The sequence below is a fragment of the Castor canadensis genome, chromosome 14 (assembly GCF_047511655.1).
Source record: "Castor canadensis chromosome 14, mCasCan1.hap1v2, whole genome shotgun sequence".
Lineage (NCBI taxonomy): Eukaryota > Metazoa > Chordata > Mammalia > Rodentia > Castoridae > Castor > Castor canadensis.
In genome coordinates this window covers 113,336,439-113,358,090 of record NC_133399.1, presented here as the reverse complement: position 1 = coordinate 113,358,090, position 21,652 = coordinate 113,336,439, and the positions used below count along the sequence as shown (strand labels likewise).

At 41.0% G+C, this 21,652-nt stretch overlaps 1 protein-coding gene across 2 annotated transcripts in view; it reads right to left on the bottom strand.

The window, feature by feature from the left end:
- Nucleotides 1-21,652, bottom strand: part of Csmd1 (CUB and Sushi multiple domains 1) — a 1,661,894-nt gene that overhangs the window by 178,868 nt on the left and 1,461,374 nt on the right. For both annotated transcript variants that reach the window (XM_074055299.1, XM_074055300.1), the window contains exon 37: nt 19,399-19,503. In XM_074055299.1, the coding sequence (XP_073911400.1) occupies nt 19,399-19,503 (105 nt within the window). The remainder of the gene's footprint in view (nt 1-19,398; nt 19,504-21,652) is intronic.

Genomic DNA, 21,652 nt, shown 5'->3' with positions numbered 1-21,652 from the left:
ACTGAATTTGAAAGGTAGCAAAAGAAGTTTTTAGACCACATGAATCTAGACTGTGAAAGCAAAGAACATGAAACAAAGCCATTAAAAAGATAAGCATCCTAATTGGACCAAAAATATATTTTAATGTCTTGACCTACCACTGATCATAAAATGTGAAAGTTATGAAACGGACCATAACAGTAAGTCTCATTAGGTTTGTGGGATTTATTGAAGCCATTGTTCTAGATTCATTAGGCAAAATTCAGAGGCTAGGTCACTTAAATCTTGTAAATGAAAATGATTTGGAAACACACGATAAACGTGCAGTTTTTATCACACATCCAGAGCAAGATAAACAAGGCCTTTGAGATGTTATGCCCAAAATAACTTCGGATGACTTTTCTTGTCTAGCGTTGTCCTTGCCTCTGAGTTTTGATCTTTTCCTGGTATGCTGCACAGCTCTCCTGGGCTAGGAGCTCATGGAATGGGCAGCCGATAGTCTTGGTGTGTGGTGTTTCTGAGCTCTGTTAGTACACAGGTCAGGTGGGTCATGCATTTTATATTACAATACTGTCAACCAACAAAGGCTTGTTAGATGTAACTCTATTATAATTAAAAAGCCATTCTTTTCCATGAAACAAGTAGATGTGAATTCCTTTCTTTGTATACATATAGTCATGGTACATCCTAAGACAGAAGTTTTGGTGATAATTTCTATAAACAAATGGTGCAAAAAATTGCACCAAGATTTAGACTGTGTGCTGGAGAGTAGGTGAAGAAAGAAGTCGCACCACTCAAGGAGACCTGTGTTAGTCGGGCAGAGGATGTGCATGTTAGATGCCATGATCACATAGACGTGGAAGTGGATGTGTCTCTCTCCACACTCACACTTTTATCACATCTTTCAATGAGTCAAAAATATACAACAAAGTATCTACAGAGCAAAGTTCATTAATAAAATACTATCTAAGAGTAGATAAAAAGTACTGCTGTTTTGTCTGCTGTCTAGGAAGTGTGATGTCCTACAAAGTTTTATCATATCAGCAAACCATTGTGAGGTCCAGCATGAAATGAGTGCTATTTCAAGGCCCCCCATTTAATAGCTCACAAGGTCTCTTCAAAGCACAGGTCATGGCACATAGTCATGGTACTGTGTTTCCAGTGTCCAGGGAAGTTCTAAGATACTGAAAGTAGTTCAGTATTGTCTCTCCTGAAGATTCAAAAAGTATTAATATTTTAGTGACCTGAAGTAATCCTGCAGTGCTGGATCCTCTTGTACTTTATTTAGCCGCAGGGTTCCAAAATTTATTTGATCACAGGACCCGCATGGTCCGAACAACATCCATTAGTAACGTGACAGAGGCATGTTGGTTCTGCAGAATACTTGAGCATCACTGATTGGGCCAATATTCACCCAAGGTCACAGCACTGGTGATGGAATGGCTTGTGTACCCCCCCCCCAGGGTCTCCTGAATCAGTAAATCATGTTTTCTATACCACGCAGCACAGCCCCATCTATGTGTGAGGGTATAATTGTTCCTACAGCCTCAGCTTGCTTGGTTGCACTAACCAGAACTCAGAATCCAGTGAGACAAAAATTGTTCCTTTTTTTCTTTTTCTTCTTAGCATTTATAGGATGAAAGTCTACACCTCTCCAAAAATTCACATGTTAACATTTTGACACTCAATGTGATGATATTTGGAGTTAGGACTTTTGAAAGTTGACTAGGGTTGGATGACATCATGAGTGGGATGAATCCTCAAGGTGGGATCAGTGTTATTACAAAAGGAAGGGTGAGAGACTTGTCGCCCCTCCCCCATGCACACCCCAGGAAGACAACGTGAGACCACCAATGACAAATCAGCCATCTGATTCTGGCCCTCACCAGGAACAGACTCTACCAACACCTTGATCTTGAACTGCCAGCCTCCATAACAATGAGAAACAATCGTCTGCTGTTTAGGATCTAGTCTGTGGTGCTGCGTTATTGTAACCAGACCTGACTAAGACAATGAGTGCATTCCTTGCACCTTGCACACGGTGCAAAATAAGGCAATATATAATTGTTGAATTAATAATGGAAAAATAGAGAGTAAATTGGATCCAAAGGATCTAGTCACTAGCTAAAAATATTTTGATTGCTATATTATGTTTTCTCGTATTTTTATGAACAAAGAATTGATTCTATGAAATAGGTTGTCCTTTAGTGAAACACATCACTGAACAAGTTAGTGGTCCCCAAAGAACTACTGCTGAATCATTCCTAATTTGTAGTGAAAAGCAAAATATCCTATTTTATACAGGAATGTAGGGTCCTGAGGTAAGTTTACGTGGTAGCCATTATATCTTTTCAGCAGTGGTAATGTCTATAAAGATATAGCTCTTCCAGGTGTCTGTACTATACAGCTATTTATTGTGAATTCTGGTAACCTGTTCCACTTAAAGTCTACTAGAACAGCAAATGGTTCAGAAAACTCAGACCACTGTATTTAGTTGGAATTTTTAAATGTCAAACATTACACTCAAACTTTTATTCAATTACACAAAAATAAACCTAACCATGCATGACTTTATTGTAGTTTCCAGCATTTCTGAGTGAAAGGTCCATTAAATGTTTAGAATGATGACAAGGACATGGTTTTGTGAAGTGTTCTGAGGGTGTCTATTTGTGTATCGAATATGTTAATAGGTAAAAATAACAAGTAAAGTGTAGACATTTAATGACTGTGACTAAATGGACACTTAAACTTTTATATCCATATGTTTTCTTGACCTTTTTAAATAAAAGTAAGCAAGTGTAAAGTATTTTTTGACTGAAATTCTCACTACTAGTAGGACCAGTGATTAGAGAAACTAACTAATTCAGGGAAATTAATGAAACAGTGTCTTTTCAGTAAAATTTATCCATAATTCTTTCTGGTCACTGGTGGTTCACATCTATAATCCTAGCTACTCAGGAGGCAGAGATCAGGAGGATCATGGTTCCAAGATACACTGGGCAAATAGTTCACAAGACGCTATCTTGAAAATTACCTAACACAAAAATGGGCTGGTGAAATGGCTCAGGTAGCAGAGTGCCTTTGTAGCAAGTGTGAGGTCCTGAGTTCAAATCCCAGTACCACCAAAAAATAATTACTCAGAATTGTAATAACTTTCCTTTGTTTTAATGTTCTATAACTGGATTTATCAAACAACATCACACAGGTAAAATCTGGACATGCCTATTTATACCACGTGACCCACAAGCTGGATACATTTTCCTTATGACTTTGTCAGAAAAAAAACAAAAACAAAAAAACCAAGCTGCTGACCCATGAGTTATATGGTGTTATGACTGACCCATGCTGCTATATCTTCAAGGTATAATACTATATGCTTTCACATAGGTACTCGAGCATTCTAAACATGTATTTATAGCTTAATCTAGCAGTGATTTGAGGAAAACTGATAGAGCAACATGTGCTTTTTCACATTTGAAAAAAAAATGACATTGTCTGAAGCCTATGCAAAAGGTACAGTCTCATATTAGAACCAATCCATTGGATTCTGAATTTCTTCAAATTTTATGAGCACAATTACAGAAAGATTAACTCTTACTATTTCATCAAAGCAAATAATGCAACTATGTACAAACTATATTCTGTTAACCAATTAAGAAATAGTTAGCACAAAGATGAAGTAAACATGTATGTATTTTTAAGATTCTTAGCTCTTTGAACGATGTCAATGAATTTACCTAGGCTTTCAACTGTTTAATTCAGACTTGTGAAGAACACGTTGATTCTATGAGTAATATCAAGGAGATGGCAGTCTGGGAAGCCATGACACTCTGATCCCCGTGAAGAGGCCACCACCACAGCAATGCTTAGTGAATTGCTGGTGTGGGAAATCCAGAATCAGCCCTAAGATGTCTGTACCACAGACAAGCATTCAGCCACCACACTGAAGTTGGTGGGAAAATTCTCACATGCACACAGCAGAGCCCCACCGCAAACACAATGTAGCATCATTGGGATAAACTCCCAACTTCTGACTTCTTTTTAGGGACTGAGAGAGAAGAGTAGAACATATATATATGTCAGTGTTCTGATTTTTGAAAAGTCTGCTTTACTCACTGGTCTTTGCCATGCCTGAATCGAAGTGCCAAGGGCAGCAGGCATAGGCTGGTAACCCCCGAGAATAAGGGCTATAACAAGACCTGGTCAACTACCACAGGCGAAGTGTCTTAAGTAGAATCCAAGAGGTCTCTTTAACAAAGGGAGTATGTGCACAAGCCCAGAAAGATGCATACCCATAAAAAGCTTGAGCAGGCTCCAGAATTTGTAACCTGGGTAACTAATTAACATATAAAACCATAAAATCTGGGGGAAGCACTAAGTTTTCAAATGCCAAGCCCTAATCACATACATAATTTGACATACAAAGGAAACAGGGAAGCATAGCCCAATCGAAGGACCAAATTAAGCACACAGCAGTAACACTGAAGAAATGTCAAAATATTAACTAATAGACAAATAATTCAAAATAAATCAGAGAATAGTTAATGAATTGCAAGATAACAACCAAATACAATCAGGAAACCAATGAGAATGAAAGAAAATATCACCAGAGAGGCAGAAACCATGATGACCACACAGATTCTACAACTAAAGAATACAGTAACTGAACTGAAGTGTTCACTAGAAGGACACAACCATAAGAAACATGACTAGGTGAAAGAAAGAATCAGGAGACCTGAAAACAAACACTTTAAAATCACTGAGGCCATAAAAAAAAAAAAAAAGACAAGTGAAGAAAGACTAAGGGATGGATGGCATAAAATCAAGCAGAACAATATTTGCATCATGTTATTTGAGAAAGAGAAGGAAAGTGGAAAGGGATAGAGAGCCTATTTGAAGAAATGACAACAGAAAACTGCTCCAAGATGGTCACAATTCAGCTGCCAAATGCTTTAAAGAAGTAGAGAATCTCAAAGTAACCAAAGCAAATTGTGATACACATGGGAGCTGCTTTTAGACTATGTGAATTTCTTTGCAGAAACTTTGGAGGCAGAAAGAGAGAAGATTGATAGGTTCAAAACCCCTAAAGAAAAAAAAAACTGTCAGCCAAGAATACTATAGGCAGAAAGACTATCTTTCAAACACAAGGAGAAATTAAGATTCCCCCTCGTAAAGAGAACGTAGCACGTGTAGTACTGTTAGACCTGTCCTATAAGCAAAAATCCATATTACAGCACAAAAGCCTAAGGTGAAGGTAAATGTATTGCCAAACCATTGTCTTGGAATACTGTAACATAGGTATGCAAAACACTCAAATATGGTATGGAATTTTAAAAGTAATTTCTTTTAAAAAGTAATTATAAATCTATGTTAATGGTTAAGAAATGGGGAAGGTAATTTGGGTAATCCATAGTGAAGTGGAGGAAGGGAAATGTGTAGAATGTTTATACGAATTGAAATTACATTGTTATCACTTTAAGACGATTCATGTGTTTGGGTGGCCACATAGAAAATAACTATAATATACACAAAGGGATATGAGAAGGAACCAAAATATATCATCACAAAAACTCAATGAAACATAACAGAAGGCAGCACGAGAGGTCAGGAGGATCAGAAAAGCTGCAAGACACAGAGAGAATGAACAGTGAGGCAATCATAAGTCTTTTGCATCAGTAATTGGGTAGTTTGGCTGAATGAGTAGAAAACCATACAAAACAAGAGCCAGCGACACTCTGTGCAGGAGACTCACTTTAGATTGTGGACACAGATTGGCTGAAATGGAATGGATGGACACAACATCCCACAAAGGAGGGACCCGAAGGGAGCAGTTGTGGCCGCACTTTCTCTGACAGATTAGCCTTGAAGTTCGATGTCACAGGAGACATGGGAGGGTAAGATACAATGATAAGAGGGTTGATTCACAAGGAGGATATACCAACTATGTGCATGCAGCTAACGTATTAGCTCCCAAATACATGAAGGTAACATCGGCAGAAGAGAGGGAAAAACACCAGCATTGAGTTGGTAGCAGGGGATTTCAATCCCCCATTTTCAGCTATGGACAGACATCAAAAGGAAACAGAGGACTATAGATCAGCTGGACCTAAGAAGCACTCACAAGACAAGGACCAAACACACATTCCTCTGCAGCACGCATGGAGCATTCTCTAAGTCAGACCACATGTTAGGCCACAAAATAAGTCCTAACAAACTTAGGAAGACTGAAACCATACAGTGTATTTTCTACAATCATAGCAGAATGAAGCTAGACATTAATAACAGAGAAAAACAGGAAAAAGAACAGAACATTAAAATCAAACCACTCACTCTTAAATGACCAATGGGTTACTGAAGAAATCATCTGGGGATTTAGAAAATATTTAGAGATAAATGAAAAGAAAAATATAACACACTGAAACTTAACAGGATGCAGCAAACCAGTGCAAAGAAATTCATATGCCAAACGTTTAGATTAAAAAAAAAGGAGAGAGAGAATTCCAAAATTAACACTGAACTTTAAACCCCAAGAAACCGGAAAAAACGAACAAACAAACAAAAACTAAACTGAAAGCAAGCAGAAGGAAGGAAATAACACGGCTTACAGTAGTGACCAAGAAAATATAAAATTGAAAAGCAATTTAAACATCGAGTCATTTTATTTAAAAGATCAACAGCACCAACAAATCCTCAGTGAGACTAACATAAAACAGAGACTCAAATAACTAAAACCAGAAATGGAAGTGAGGACATTACAACTGCTGTGACATTCAGAAAAAGAATTATAAGACACTAATATGAACAATTTATATGCCAACAAAATGGGCAACCTAGAAGAAAGCTATAACTTACTAAAACTAAAAAGCCCACCACGACTAAATCATGAATAAACAATAAAATCTGAACAGATCTAACTAATAAGGAGATTGAATTAGTAAAAAAAAAAAAAAAAAAAAAAAACCTCCCCCCCCCAAAAAAAACCCATAGAAAGAAGGTTATGAATGAATATTAATATTTCTCAAAATCTTCCAAAGAACTGAAGTGGAGGGAGTTTTTTAAACTTATTATTCAAGAACTCTGTTACTCAGCACCAAAACAAGACAAAGACATAACAGGAAAAATACAGACCAATACCCTGGGTGAATACTGATGCAAAAATACCCAGCAAAATACCAGGAAACCAAATGCATTCATTGTGCTGAAATGATTTTTCACCACTGTAAGTGAATATACCATGACTACCCTGGAATGCAAGATTGGTTAACAACAAAGGGCAAAACCCACACAAACCTCTCAATTATTGCAGAAAAAGCATTCAACAAAATTCAACATACTTGTATGATAAAAATACTCAACCAACTACAAACAGTAAGAACCTTGAGTGAACAAGGGGATTGGACTTAGATCACAAGATAAAAGCGAGAGCACACAAGGGAGGGGTGGGGATAGGCAAGACACCTAAAAAACTAGCTAGCATTTGTTGCCCTTAATGCAGAGAAACTAAAGCAGATACCTTAAAGCAACTGAGGCCAATAGGAAAAGGGGACCAGGAACTAGAGAAAAGATTAGATCAAAAAGAATTAACCTAGAAGGTAACACCCACGCACAGGAAATCAATGTGAGTCAATGCCCTGTATAGCTATCCTTATCTCAACCAGCAAAAACCTTGTTCCTTCCTATTATTGCTTATACTCTCTCTACAACAAAATTAGAGATAAGGACAAAATAGTTTCTGCTGGGTATTGAGGGGGTGGGGGGGGAGAGGGAGGGGGTGGGAGGAAGGAGGAGAAATGACCCAAGCATTGTATGCACATATGAATAATAAATAAATAAATAAATAAAAACTTAACCCTTAAAAAAAAAAAACCTTGCGTGAAAAGCCAACAGTAAATTCACACAATGGTGAAAGAACAAAAGCTTTCCAAGAATAAGGTAAGGCTGCACACTTGACATTTCTACTCAACATAGTACCTGAAGTTCTAGCTGAAAAAATTATGTAAGGAGAGATAAAAAAAAATAGAGAACTTGGAAAGGGAGAAGTAAAATTACCTTTGTTCATAGAAGACACAATTTTGTATGTAGAAAGCCTAAACATTCCAATAAAATACAATGTGAAAAACTACAAAAGAATTTTGTAAAGTTGCAAGATGCAAAATGAATTCTTAAAAATCAGATGAATTTTCTATGCACCAAAAATGACAAATCCAAAAAGGGAGTTAAGAGAACAGTCCCACTCTTTCTACCATCAATAGGGATAAAATACTTGGAAATAAACTCAGCTAAAACTGTAGTTAGGAAGAATACCAGAAGCCCTGCATTTCCTCCTCTGAAATCACACTACACAGCAACAGTGAGAAAGTGGGCAAGGTGCTGTCAAAAAGACAGACATTCACAGCGATGGGATAGAATAGAAAGCCCGGAAATAAGCCCTTTTCATTTTAGAAAAGGATGTCAAGCCTACACAATGGGAAGAGAATAATCTCTTTAACAGGTGGTCTTGGGACAATTAGATACCTATGCATAAAAGGGTAAAGTTGGACCTTTACCTTACACCATGCAAAAAATTTAACCCTCAATGAATCAGAGATCTAGACATAAGACCTGGAACTACAATAGTCCTAGAAGAAAACAAAGGGGAAAGTTTCAGGACAATTATTCCTTAAATGCAAGACCTTAGGCATAGGATACAAAAGCAAGGTCAAAACATGGTATAATATTTCACTTAAACAATATTCAAAAGTGAAAAGGCATCCACAGAAGGGGGAAGACACTTGAAAATATAAATCATGTATTTGATAGAGGGTTAATATTCAGAGCACGTAAGGAACTTCTCCAACTACAAACAACAATAGATAATCCAATTATAAATGGCCAAAGAACATTAACAGAAAAACTCTCTAAAGAAAAGAAGCAAATGGCCAACCAGCATATTAAAGGATGCTCACTATGACTCATTGTAAGAGGGTGTCAAGTCTGAACTGCAATGAGATGACACCTGGCATCCATCAGGATGGCCACCAAGAAGAACAGACAATCACAAGACCTGGCAAAGGTGCAGAGAAGTTGGAAGACTGTGCACCACAGCTAGGAATGAGAAGTGGAGTGGTCACTATGGAAAATAACTGAAGGTTCATCAAAAAGTTGAAAATAGAATTTCCCTACAATTTCCCAATCTTTTTCCTTGGCATATATCCAAAAGTGTTCAAGGCAGAATCTCAGAGATTCTGGATACCCATGTTCATTGCTGCATTATTTAGAATAGACAAAGATGGAAGCAACACAGATGCCTGTGGATGAGTGAGGGGGTAAACAAGATATGGGTACAAAAACAATGGTATTAGTTAACTTAAAAAAGAAGGAAATCCTGTCACCCATTGCAGCATGGATGAACCTTGAGGATACCATGCTAAGTAAAATAAGTCAGCCACACACAGACAAATACTGCACAATTCCACCCATATGAATTATCTGAGTCATTACAATTAAAGGTCAGAAAGTAGAAATCAGATTGAGCAGGGCTAGAGGAAGGGATGGGCAGAGGTAAAAGCTCTAGAAATCTGCCACACAACAATGAAAACATAGTTAATCCTAGTGAAATGTACACTTAAGATCAGCTAAGCTGATACCTTTATTGCTATGCATTTTTGCCAAAATTTTTCAAAGGAAGAGGAGAGAAGTACCTTCAGTGTAGAGGCAGAGCTCCTGCAAGCCTGCCTCACATGTAATTATGTAAGATTTCATTTAAGATGGAACATGAAAAGGAAATCACCAGCTCTGTGAAGCTCTTTCCCCAAGTCAGCACCCTCACCTGACAGTTCATTCAAGTGGAAACAAACTAGCAGTCAACACCAGTCACTGAGCTCTGCAGGCAACTAAAGAAAAGAGTGCAGTGGTGGTGGCCGCGGGGGGAGCTGATGTTTCCCACGATCTGAACAGTCTGTTTGCATGTAAAGGATATAAAAGACCACTGACAATGTGGGGGAAATGTGTTATAAAAGAGTCCAGTGGCTAACAAACAGTAACGAAGGGCAGAGGTCAAAGGCACAGCTCAGGTGTCTGTTCAGAGCAGGTCCACATGAAGGGGTAGCTGGAATACTTCTTGAAGGGTAAGGAGGATCGCGATGGGAGGAGGACTTGGACAGGGTCTTTGGTGAGGAGACTGGGTACACATTTGTGTGAAGGTGAAGTTCACATAGCATATGGGAATGGTGCCTGTCTGCACTAGTGGCTTTGCAGATGTAGAGGTGACAAACTGTCACAGTGCAGGTGAGGGTGCTGGGCAGGAGGTAACTGATTGCTCTGACCAAAGGGACATTTTGGAATAAAACTGGGTATACTGTGTCCATAAAAGGCAAAGACAGAATGACTGCTAGAAAGTGTGACTGTAATTCAAGAGAATGACAAGATCTGGGAGAACAGATTTTCAAAATGAAAATAAGCCAGCAGCCTCACACCCAAGTGTTAAAAAGGTTCATTTCTTATCTGTGTCTGTGGTGAAGGACCAGGTGATTCCACAGTGAACTGTGACAGAGCCTCTGAGTGACAGGGGTTTCTACTTCATCTTCACTTCTTACACAGGACTTAAAGAACAAACCACCCTGTTGAGGGAGTAGAGGGGACCCCAAAAGAGCCCCCACAGTTTCTACATCCAAAGTTGCTTTACTTCCTAAGCCTCCTCCGAACTCAATGTTTTTCACAGCTGGCATCGACTCCCCTTTGCGCAGAGCTGGGATTGAAAATCTGGTGGCACCCAGGTTCTCAAGAGTGACCAGTGGTTGGCTACGTCACAAAGCCACTCTCATATACCCTCCATTTCTAGCGTCTTACTCTCTAGTTACTGTCTATGCAAAACATGGATGAACTGCTGTGAGAACAGAAAACCCTTTCATCTTTTAACATCCAAGAGATAAATTTAGGAGAATAACATCATGAATTCCGAAGCTAGTAAGAATATCCTAAAACCAAGAAAATGACTAGAAACGACAACTTAAGATATAAAATAATATATTTCTGTATGTGGTTCCATCTGAAGTAAGTTTCCTGTAGTCCAAACGCGGGTGACTCATGCAGTATTCAGGCATGGAGGATAGCTATGTGTACGGCTAGTTCCAGCTTAATCACGGTTAAGTGTTCCCACTGGACTCAGAAACCCACTGGGACTCAACACCATCTCTTTTCATAACCAGCTTCCGTTCTCACTGAGGACCAGACTCACCTAAACTACGAAATTCTTTAATGAAGCAATGCACTCAACAACTCAGTGTCTACAGTCTCATAATTACAATTGCATTCAACAGTAATTCCGGTTCCTTCTATCCTCAGAACTGGGTGGATTCATTCACAAGATTAGCCCATCAGATACTTGGGGTCACTCTGACCCAGAACCCTGCTTCATGGCCTCGAGACTTCACCCATTGGGGGCCATCACAGAGGTTTAAATAAGACACAGGTAGAGACCACACCGCATGCATTATCTGTCCCTACTCTACAGAGCTGAGAGGACGAAGAATGTCCACTGTCCAAAACGCAGTTTGGGGGATGGGGAAGGGATGGGAGCCATCACTCTCCCCCCAAAAGGGGGCTTACATGCATGCTCCATAGTGGTCATGCCATAAGAAGGCTTTCACACAAAGCGTAGCCACCAGAGCTTCCCAGAGCGGTTGTGCAGTGACGGTTCTGCTGTCCACAGAGCCCCCTGGCCACCTCCCGAGACAGGAGAGAGTGGCAAGTGGCAGCAGCATTCTGGTCGAGGCCAGTGAATCTCTCAAGTGGCAGCCAGGAGCCAGCGCAGGGAGTGACCATGGGTCAGCAGTCAGCGGATTAGCCCAGAACCACTGCAAAATGCTGTCAGTCCCTTCACTAGGGAAGGAAGTCAGCCTAGTGAAGTTCTAGCCTGGTGCCAGTCTTTTGTGCCACGTTCAACACAAATACAGATAACGGATGACTGACATAATCTTGACTGGTAGACTTCCCAGTCTCAGAGGGGTCTCTGGACTTCTCTGCCACGTGAGACAGAGAGCAGAATCTTCACGACTTGAGACTTCCCTGGGCCTCGATGCAGTGAAGACTTGGTGGGGAATGAGAGAGGCAGGAATAGTTACTGTCTGATATTCTTGACAGAGGAATGCATTCTTTATTTGCCAAACTGCAAAGTTAAAAGAAGGCCTTAAGGGAACCTTTTTTGAAGTGACAATATTTAGAGGACATCTTATGGACAAATTAGTAGCTAATCTCGAAATAAATGTACAAAAGGCCATCCCATGAAGTAGGAAGGCACCAATGAATGAATTCTTCCTGACAGGGCTCCACAGGTGCTCAGCGCTCCCGTCTCTGGGGCACAGAGTGAAATCTCGGGCACATCTCAGGGGCAGCGAGGCTCTTCGTTGACCAAGCTCTCATCTCCTGGGAGGCAACTCGGCCCAGTATTCAAATTGAACACCTTATTAGTATTATTAATGTAAGATTAAAGTGCCATTAAAATGCATTAATAATTCATGTGTATTTGTCAGGATTATTGTAATTAGAGAGTTAATCCAGGGTGCCAATATCCCATTACAATTACATCCCGATAAAAAAAAAAAATCTTTAGCATTTTTCATTTCAAAAGACTTAAAGCATTTTCCAGAATTTTAACCCTCACTTAGATATTTCCTTCTAAGGGCCTGTTTTGAGATGAATTCACAAAGGAAATGAAATTTACTTAATCATTGAAAATGAGAGTCAAAGACAGAGCTTTAAAAGCACGTCCAAAGTCGACACTTTATCACAACAATGGTCTTGCCGACTGTTTCGATAACCAATTTAGTCACCTGCAGAAATTAGGCTGTTGCATATTTTATGTCCCCAACATTGTATTAAAAATGGACACATGAGTGTTAAGATCACTTTTGCATTTTCTAGATAAACTTTTTTGAAGATTATCTTTCTATACATAATGAGTACCTCAAAGAATACAGAGAAAGGAAAGAGTTTATCTAAACTATTTCCTATATTTTCTTTTTTAATATGATGAATAAATATATTCTATTTGCTTTCCTGTTTCTATTGCCATAAAACTCAAAGCTAAATTTTAGGGCTAATAAAAGCAACTCTTTTAATAAAGGTCACTAATGCATTTACATCATTCTCTTTTGTTGTTCTTTGAAATAGTTCCCTTGTCCATGCTTTTTAATTTTGAACTGGACCAACTACTTTAAGAAAAGATAGCTTGTGTATTTAAATACATACAAGCTTTTAAAATTTGACAATGTATCTTTTGATCAAGGTTTAGTTAACTCATGATACATTATTGTTTCACTGTGCACCTACTGTGCACTACTGGGTTGCCCAGTAGTGAATATGGATCAGAAAGTGGCCTGCTGGGGGACAGTGACACGATTGCTTCCAGCACTGAGCTGCCTGGGCCTGCTTTGGCTCAGCCCTGCACCTTGGCACTCAATGTCCGAGAATGGCCCCAGCAGCCCCTGTCTGAGGTCAAACACCAACTGGGTTGATGAGTTAACTGGAGCTCAGTGCCACCAGAAGGGGTGTTGGATGGCTCCCTTCAGACCCAGAATTCAAGTGGGTTCTAGCTTTGCCACGTGGAGTCGTGCTCAGTCACAGTCACTGATAAATTAGGAGAGAAAGCTCACATCTGAAAAGCATGGTTATTAAACAAGCTCTGCTATCAATAAAACCAAAACAAAGTGTCCATTGCAAGTGACCTCTAAACAGGTTGCTGTTCTCAATCAGACAGGACACCTGGCTAATAGCTTCTTTTACTTTGAATTTACCACTCAAGCTTGCTAGGCAGGCACTCCACTACTTCAGCCACCCGCCAGTCCTTAATAGCTTCTTCATATTGTAAATGTGCCTCGGATTTAATTCTGTAATACATCTGTGAATAACTATTTTTTTTCCTGTTATGATGAAACTTGTATCACTACTTAAAAATGAGGCGTGAGTTAGACAGACAGATGACTGATATTTCATTTCAGAATGAGCACTCAAGAAACACTTCTTAATGGTTAACCTAAAAAATATTTTTAGCATTCATATAACTGTCCTTCAACTAGAGTAATTTTAAATCCCTAAAACCCCAAGAGTAATTTCAAAATCCACTGGAGCAATTTTAAAACCCCTAAATTACAAAAACCCCTTGAACTAGAGCAATTTAAAAAGCCCATCCACTTGGGATATAGTAAACTGAAAAATGAAACATCTCTCCCACTTCAAAAAAGGGTAAACCATAAAACTGGAACCTTCCTGAATCCATCAGGGGCTGAGGTTGCAAGTGCCTAGGTGACCTCAATTACAAAGGACCAGCTCCTTTCAGGGGACAATGACAAGCAGGCGGGCTCTGGGGCAGAACACAGGAGAAAGAAGACTGAGTGGATTAGGTAGCCTCATCCCCAGCAAACTGCAGAGGCCCAGCAGGCTTGGGAGCCCAGAGAGGGAGGGGACTCGCCCTTCCTCTCACAGACTGCAGACAGTAAGGCACAGCAGCCCCAGTGCCAGGCTCTGAGGACAAGCAGGTGCAAAACACTAAGTGCTTCTCTGAACCTTTGGTCTTCCAAACACAAGCCTAAAGCCCCTGCAGAAGAGAAGCAAACCCTGTCCCATCAGGGCACAGGGAAGCTTGCAGGTGGCTCAGAGAAGGGGAGAAGAGAAGCACTTCTCATGTCTGGGTATATGGCAGGAAAGCCCACGAGCCTTTTCCAAGACAGTAGTCTCCTAGTGCTGAGGACAGCCAGGAAATTCCCTCCCAAGACCAGTCACAGGTAGAACTGGACTGCCCTCAAGGGATGGTAGAAAGGTGAGAAGACCTCCTATTGACTTGCTGGGATGGACTGAGATGGTACATCCTGACCCCAGTGTGAGCTGGAGGGTGACAAGCTGGGGCAGGGGGACAGAGGCTGGCTTTTTGGAAGAGGTGTGTGGGGTAGGGGAAGGCGATGCCCAACTCAGCTCATGTCTGGTGATGCCACATGCTCACAGAAGAGATGCCCATCCCAGGCTCTGTTGCCCCAGCTCTGCAACCTGACCAGGTTTAATAGAAGATTCTGAGCTCCACACATGAGAGGAATGAATAGCCAGGTGCAGAGAAGTGCCGAAAGCCTGCTGTATTCACAGATGCCTTCCTGTGGTTTCTACCAAGAGTGGTCAAAAGATGAATGAAAAATCAAAAGGAATGCCCAAACCAAAGATTTTAACTTTCCATTCATGCATTCTGCAGCCCAGTGGACGTGGGGAAGCTGTCAGTAATTCCTGTTACTGTTAAATGACTGTGATCTGTTAAGTGTAGCTCTGCTCTTCATTTTGTGAAAATCTGTCTCCAAAAGGAAAATGGTGCTCCCAAGCAAGGTAAAAGGGGATGGCCTTAATTTAAGTGATAGAGTCAACATTTCAGATTTGCAGGCATGTCGAGCAGAAGTTGGGGGCTTGCTGGGAAAAATGAATCCAATGAATCCAGAGTGAGCATCCTGAGTGAACATTCAAGATTTTTCCTCAAAAGTGGTCTCCTTGAAATCACAGACCTATGGACACTGAGGGTCTACTGGGAAGCAAACTCAGAGTGTCCCTATGCAGCAAACGTGGTAGACAGAAATGATAAAAATAACAATGGAAGAATCCAGTGTAAAAGAGAGTTAACCTACCTGAAGAGGTAAGAAGTTTTGTAGAGAGATGGTAACCATAAAAAAAGCCAAATGGATGTTCTTTTTTTTTGGCATGGGGTTTGAACTCAGGGCTTTGTGCTTGCAAGGCAGGAAGGCAGGTGGAGCCATACTCCAGCCCTTTTAGCTTTTAGGTGGTCTTGTTTGTTTGTTTGTTTGTTTGTTTTTCCCACCAGTTAGAGTGTTTCTTTTTTGACCAAGGCTGGCTTTGGACCATGATTCTCCTACCTTCACCCTCCCAAAAAGCTAGGAGGACAGACATGTGCCATCACCAGACCTGGGTTGTTTTATTGAGATGGGGTCTCACTAACTGTTTGCACATGCTGGCCTTGAACCACAATCCTCCCATTCTCTGTATTCTGAGTACCTGGAATTACAGGTCTGAGCTACTATGCCTGCCAAGATTTTTCTTTTCCTTGAGAATGGGTTTGTTATCTAGTCAAAGATGACCTCAAAGTCATGATTCTCCTGGCTCCATCTCCTGAGTGCTGAAATTAAAGACGTGTACCACTGTTACTGGCTTCCAAAAATTTTTATTTATAAATAATAAGACATCAAATCATAGATCCTAGAACATCAGTGAACCTGAAACATGATAACCAATGGTATATGCACATGTGTACCTATCTAGACATATCACAGTCAATCAAATTAAAATAAAAGATAAAGCAAAAATTCTCAAGGAGCCAGAGAAAAGGGTCAAGCGCATATGTGACTATCAAATGCAGCAGGGGTGTCATCACTAATTAAGAAGGGAGAATGCAATGAAGCAATTTACTAACATACTGAAAACAAAGCCATCCAATCAAGAATTCCATTTTCAGCAAAAATATCCCTCAAAAATTAAGGTGAAACAAGCTCTCTTTTGGAACAAGAATTCATTAGCAATAGATCTGCAGTACAAGAAATGTGAAACAAAGTTCTTTAAACAAAAAAAAATTCAGACAGAAGCTTGGATCTACTCTGTGTGAATCTACTTGGTGATGCTGTAATAAAACATCAGAGACTGTGTGATTTATAGGAAGAGAAAGATGGGTCACAGTTCTAGAGGACAGATGTTCAAGAATGAGAGATAGGCATCTGGTGAGACAGGCAAAGAGAGCAAGAGGGGCTCCCTGACCTCTGCTGTGGACAAGACTCAACTCCCCAATAAGGATATCAGCCCATTAATGAGTGCCATGTCCCCTGACCAAAGCACCTGCCATTTGTGTAAACTTTCCAACACAGTTGAAATGGTATCGAGTTCCCAACATGTGACTTGGGGGGGCACAAATTGAAACTATGCCATACCCAAAACAATGAGGGGTTTCCAACAATGGCAAAAGTGAAAGATAAAGATAAAAACTGATTTTATATTAAATCACTCTAAAAGATAATTGACAATAGCAACCTTACAACATAAGTAAAAATAAAACATGGGTCCCCAGTAGCATAAGGACAGCAGGGAGAAGCTTGAAGCACACAGATATTAGGTTCTGATACTCCTGAAGAGTGAGGGCAAACCGTGCTATATGAAACTTGTGTATTCTAAACTCTGGGGAGACAAAAGAAATATATTAAGTGTCCAGAGATTCTGGCCCCTTGAGCCTCACCAGATTATGTGTGATCACCAAGAATCAAGATTACACATCGTAAACCAAACTTCCTTGGAATCACTTTTGCTATGCCTTCAAATGAAAGTGAGTTTTATCTGGGAAATTCCCATCAACTATCAGCATTCCTTTGGAGAGATGATCTGATTTTAAGAAGGCCTGGCCTTCATTGCATATGGGAAACAGGAACTCCTTCTATGGAGGCTCAGGTTTCAGAGCCAGAACAAGGGAACCTCCGGTTCCACACACTTCAGCTCCCATTGTAACACGTGGCCTTCTGTGAGCTTCGTTTTCCAGGAGCGCATGGAGTCTTCCCCAAGGAGCTCAGCCACTGGTATTCCTGATTAAAACCCTGGCTCTGCAGTTACTTGATCTGATCATTGCCGTGCCCTGAGTTCTGTTAATCACCTTAAACACACGGTGCTGCTAGCAGATTTTCAGCAAGACCTGCCATCTGTGCCGATTACTGTTTTCATTTTTAACTTCATGGATATGTATTTTAGCAAAAAACTTGAATTTAGAGATTGTAGATTGGCCATACCTATTTTAAGATAGATTCCCAACTTTGTCAATGGATTAGAAATATCAGAAACTCTTTTGGGAACTTAAGTCAGCAGGCCTGACACAGTTTGATGCTGACCAGAGTGAGATGACGTCTACAAATGGTTTATTATACCCAGTTTCCAAACTGACACACTGAGGACAGAGGCAGGCATGGCTTCCTTCTGATAGTCAGAACGGTGTCCGCCCCAAACACAACCTCTTGGAAAAGAAAATGACAAAGAATGACAATGTCATCACGTTAGGCCAAATAAAAAATGAATACGCTGAATAACTGAACAAGGCCCTGGCTCTCTGGCAACCCCTTGATTCTTGAACAGGGTTCAGTGAGAAACTATTTAGTGTCTCAGGAACGGCACTGAGGAGGAACAGAGTGTAACGTAGGGAGTTACGTTGATGGAGTTGAAGCCTACGTGAATGGCATGCAATCGTGTCCAGCCATTCCAGAGTACTTTCCTTCCTAGCTCCTCTTTCCAAAACAAGGCAATGAACAGCCAGAGGAGGCCAGGGAACTCTGAAAGGGGGAAGGGCTTCTATCAATTCTACCATCGCTGATATTATTGATGAATTTGTTAATACCGTTATAGATGAGCTTTGTATTTTCCCATCTAGAGACTGTCCAAAATGTATCAAAGTAGAGGATTTTTGCAGACACAGCCCACATAAACAACACCCACAGTGCTATCTCACTCCACCGCTGGAGTCATCCTAGTCCTGCAAGTCGGAATAACTCACATACAGGTCCTGTAATAAGTGGAGAAATTTAACCGGAATGTGAAGCAAGCCTGTGGCTGGCGATCGGGCCAGGGTAGTCATCATCAGCTGGGAACCTGGCCTTCAAACCTGATGCCTTGCCTCCCAGCTCTCCATCTCAATCCAAAATATCACTTACTAAAGCTATCCATGCATCCGCTCATTCGCAGCTGCTTATTGGAGAGAGAAATACCAGCCTTAAGCTGTTCGTGCTGCAGTGCGTGTCCTAAAAATCCCTCATCCTCTTTGGAAATTCTTACTTCACTTTGCAAGGGTTACCTGCATAATCAAAGCTGGAGAAGATTTGTGCATTTGACCTTCGTCAGCCCATTCATCAGACTATTAACTCAGTCTCACAACCATTTTTAAAAGGTTAGCGTCTCCTCTGTGACACGCTCCCTCCATAAAATGAATAACACATGAACATGGGCCCTGAGGGGGCTGCTGGGGGCTAGCTTATTTAACAGCCTTCGAGACAAGAAATGGAGGTTTACGATGTGATCTAAACAGGACTTACGACTGTCTATCTTTTTGGATGCTAATATGAATATTTGTTGTCAGCCATAAGAAAACTAACAATATTACAAATGGCTAGCTTTTGTGCGTGTGTTTTTTTACCCAAAGAACCTGAAATTGTAGCAATTCTAATACTTTAAGTTTCCAAATTCTACCTTGCCCCATTAATTTGCTTCTCTGAAGACAAATTTCATACAGCGTAGGTTTTGCCACACTCAATTTCATGCAAGTCTTAAACAGTCTTTGAACAATAACAGTTCACTATTTAGTAAGATAAGGGATTTACTCTTCTTTTAAGAAAATTAGTCAGTGAGGCAGTGAAAGGCCAGAAGGGGTTGCCTTACTTTTGTATTCCAGGTGAAAGCCGGCAGCCGCCACGCTGATATCGGACTGAAAATGCAGGTAGAGCTGGTTGGATGTGCTGTTCAGTAGGGCAGGCACCGTGGTACCTGTGGGAAGGAGGCAGGTGGAGTTTAAACACGACCAAAGCACCATTTCTAAATACCAATGGAGGTCATTCAGCTAGGCTCACAGCTCCTGAGAGCTGCTCTGATCACCACGCATTTAACCTGAACTTGGCTCTGACCGTTGCACATTCAGTCATCCCATGTTCCTAGGTACCATAACGAGTTTTCAGAGTTTCTTCTGCCTCTTCCTGTGGACAGGACACCCGTCTATGGCACCAGAGTGTACACACACAGACTCATACTTTGCCACAAATTGGCATTTCTCACTTTTTTAAACCATGTAAAATTCTGTTTTTCTGCGCTTTTTAAAAAATTGTGTATTTTTTTTTAACTTGGCAGGAACAATGAAAGAAAACAAATTCAACACCCAAGTCTTAGGAGCTTTGGGGGAGCAGTCCTGCCAGGTCAGTGCTAATGGGTGCATTATTCACAAGAGGTGGCTTTTCCGGTCTTTCTGTGACAAACACTGAGTAATGTTCCCGTGAGATCTGTGGATGAGTTCAGATAGATATGTGTGAAAGGAAAGAGAAGTTTATTTTTATATAATACCTCCATTTCTTAAAATGCTCTAGTAACTGACAGGTCACGGGAATTGCAGGTGCTGAGGACGAGGGACGGAAGCTATGATTCCACAAGGTGCTGAGGAAAAGAAGCGAGTCACCACTCAGCATTCTGGTGGGATGATCATGATATGGGAGAATAATAAGCAAGTGTCAAAAACCATTTCCCTAAAGTGTGTGTGCTGCATTCTCTACAGCCTGAAATCATTCTCAGACTAGATGTCCAGGAGATACCCACGAGGAAAAACTCACCACAGAGCGAGCACAACATTAGAGCGAGCTGCGGTGAAGGGAGCAGTAGGGTGCAAAGTAAAATACCATGCCTTAAATGAAACAGTCAACAAGCAAACAGACATTGCAAAGGAAAGTCTTCCATTCCCATAGCTCTGCTCTTACTCAATACCAACGTCCCTCAAGAGGGAACTGAACCAGAAGGGACTCCCGCCATCCATCACAGGCTCTTCAAACATGGTGGATACAACAGCTCTTCACTTGCCCCCGTGACACCTGGAGGACCTCTGGGTCCCTGTCTTAGTTGGCAACACTGTCCACTCCACCAAGTCTTCACATCCAAGGCCTGCTCCCTCCCTCTCAATGAAGCCCCACTGCCCCCTGCCCCTGACTAGGTCCTCTGTGACTTGCTTCCTAACTTCTCCTACACTGGCTCTGCTTGTTCCATGTCCTCATCTTCCCAATCACCAAGCAGCTCAGTCTAGCAGCTTCCACAGCAGGGATCCTGCTATCTTCTCTGACGGGTCTTCTGGGTCTGCTCCTGCCCCAATCCCATGTGGTCTTGATTCAGAAAGCGCTTTTAAAACTGTGTATATGACAATGCCATGTTACAAGTCTCAGGTTCCTGATCACTTCCAGGTATCTCAGACTCCTTGATTTGGAGGAGAGACCTCTCAGGATCTGATCACTGCCTGTGCTTCTAACTTCTTCTCCTGACTTGCATTTCGGATTTCACTTTATTCTGCTCTGAGGTTTCCCGTGATCATAAGCCTGGCATGCTGTCTCACTTCTGCACTGACCTGCTTACCAATCCTATCCCCCTGACTCAAATGTCTCTGTTCACATCCCAGCAAAGTCCCTGGTTTATTTATCTCCAAAACATATGCTTCCCGGCCAGATAAAACCAGAAAACCTCTACAAACGTGCCGGTTATTTTCTGACTGGGTATAAAACAAAAATTTCCCTGATTAGAACAGAGATTCCAAGACTTAAACATCATTAAATCCTGGGACATTGCACTGCTGCTGCCTTGACCAGTTTTCTCTAGGCTAACCTGGTCTTCACCTCAGGCCTGGACTAGGGAAGTTCATTCAGCCATCTCCAAAATGGTCACATGCCTTCCCTCTAAGCACTTACTTATTCTGTGCACAACAGATGAATACAGCTTACAAAGTCACAGCTAGATGTGGTGTGTGACATCTAAATCTATGTCAGTGATGACTTCTCATTCTGTGGACTTGTGAATAATCTTCTTGATTACTGGGGGTTCTTTTCCTGCCCAGGGTAGTAAGGAGCTGCAAACTAGCGGGTCCTTGGTTCTTTGCTTCACACACACTCAT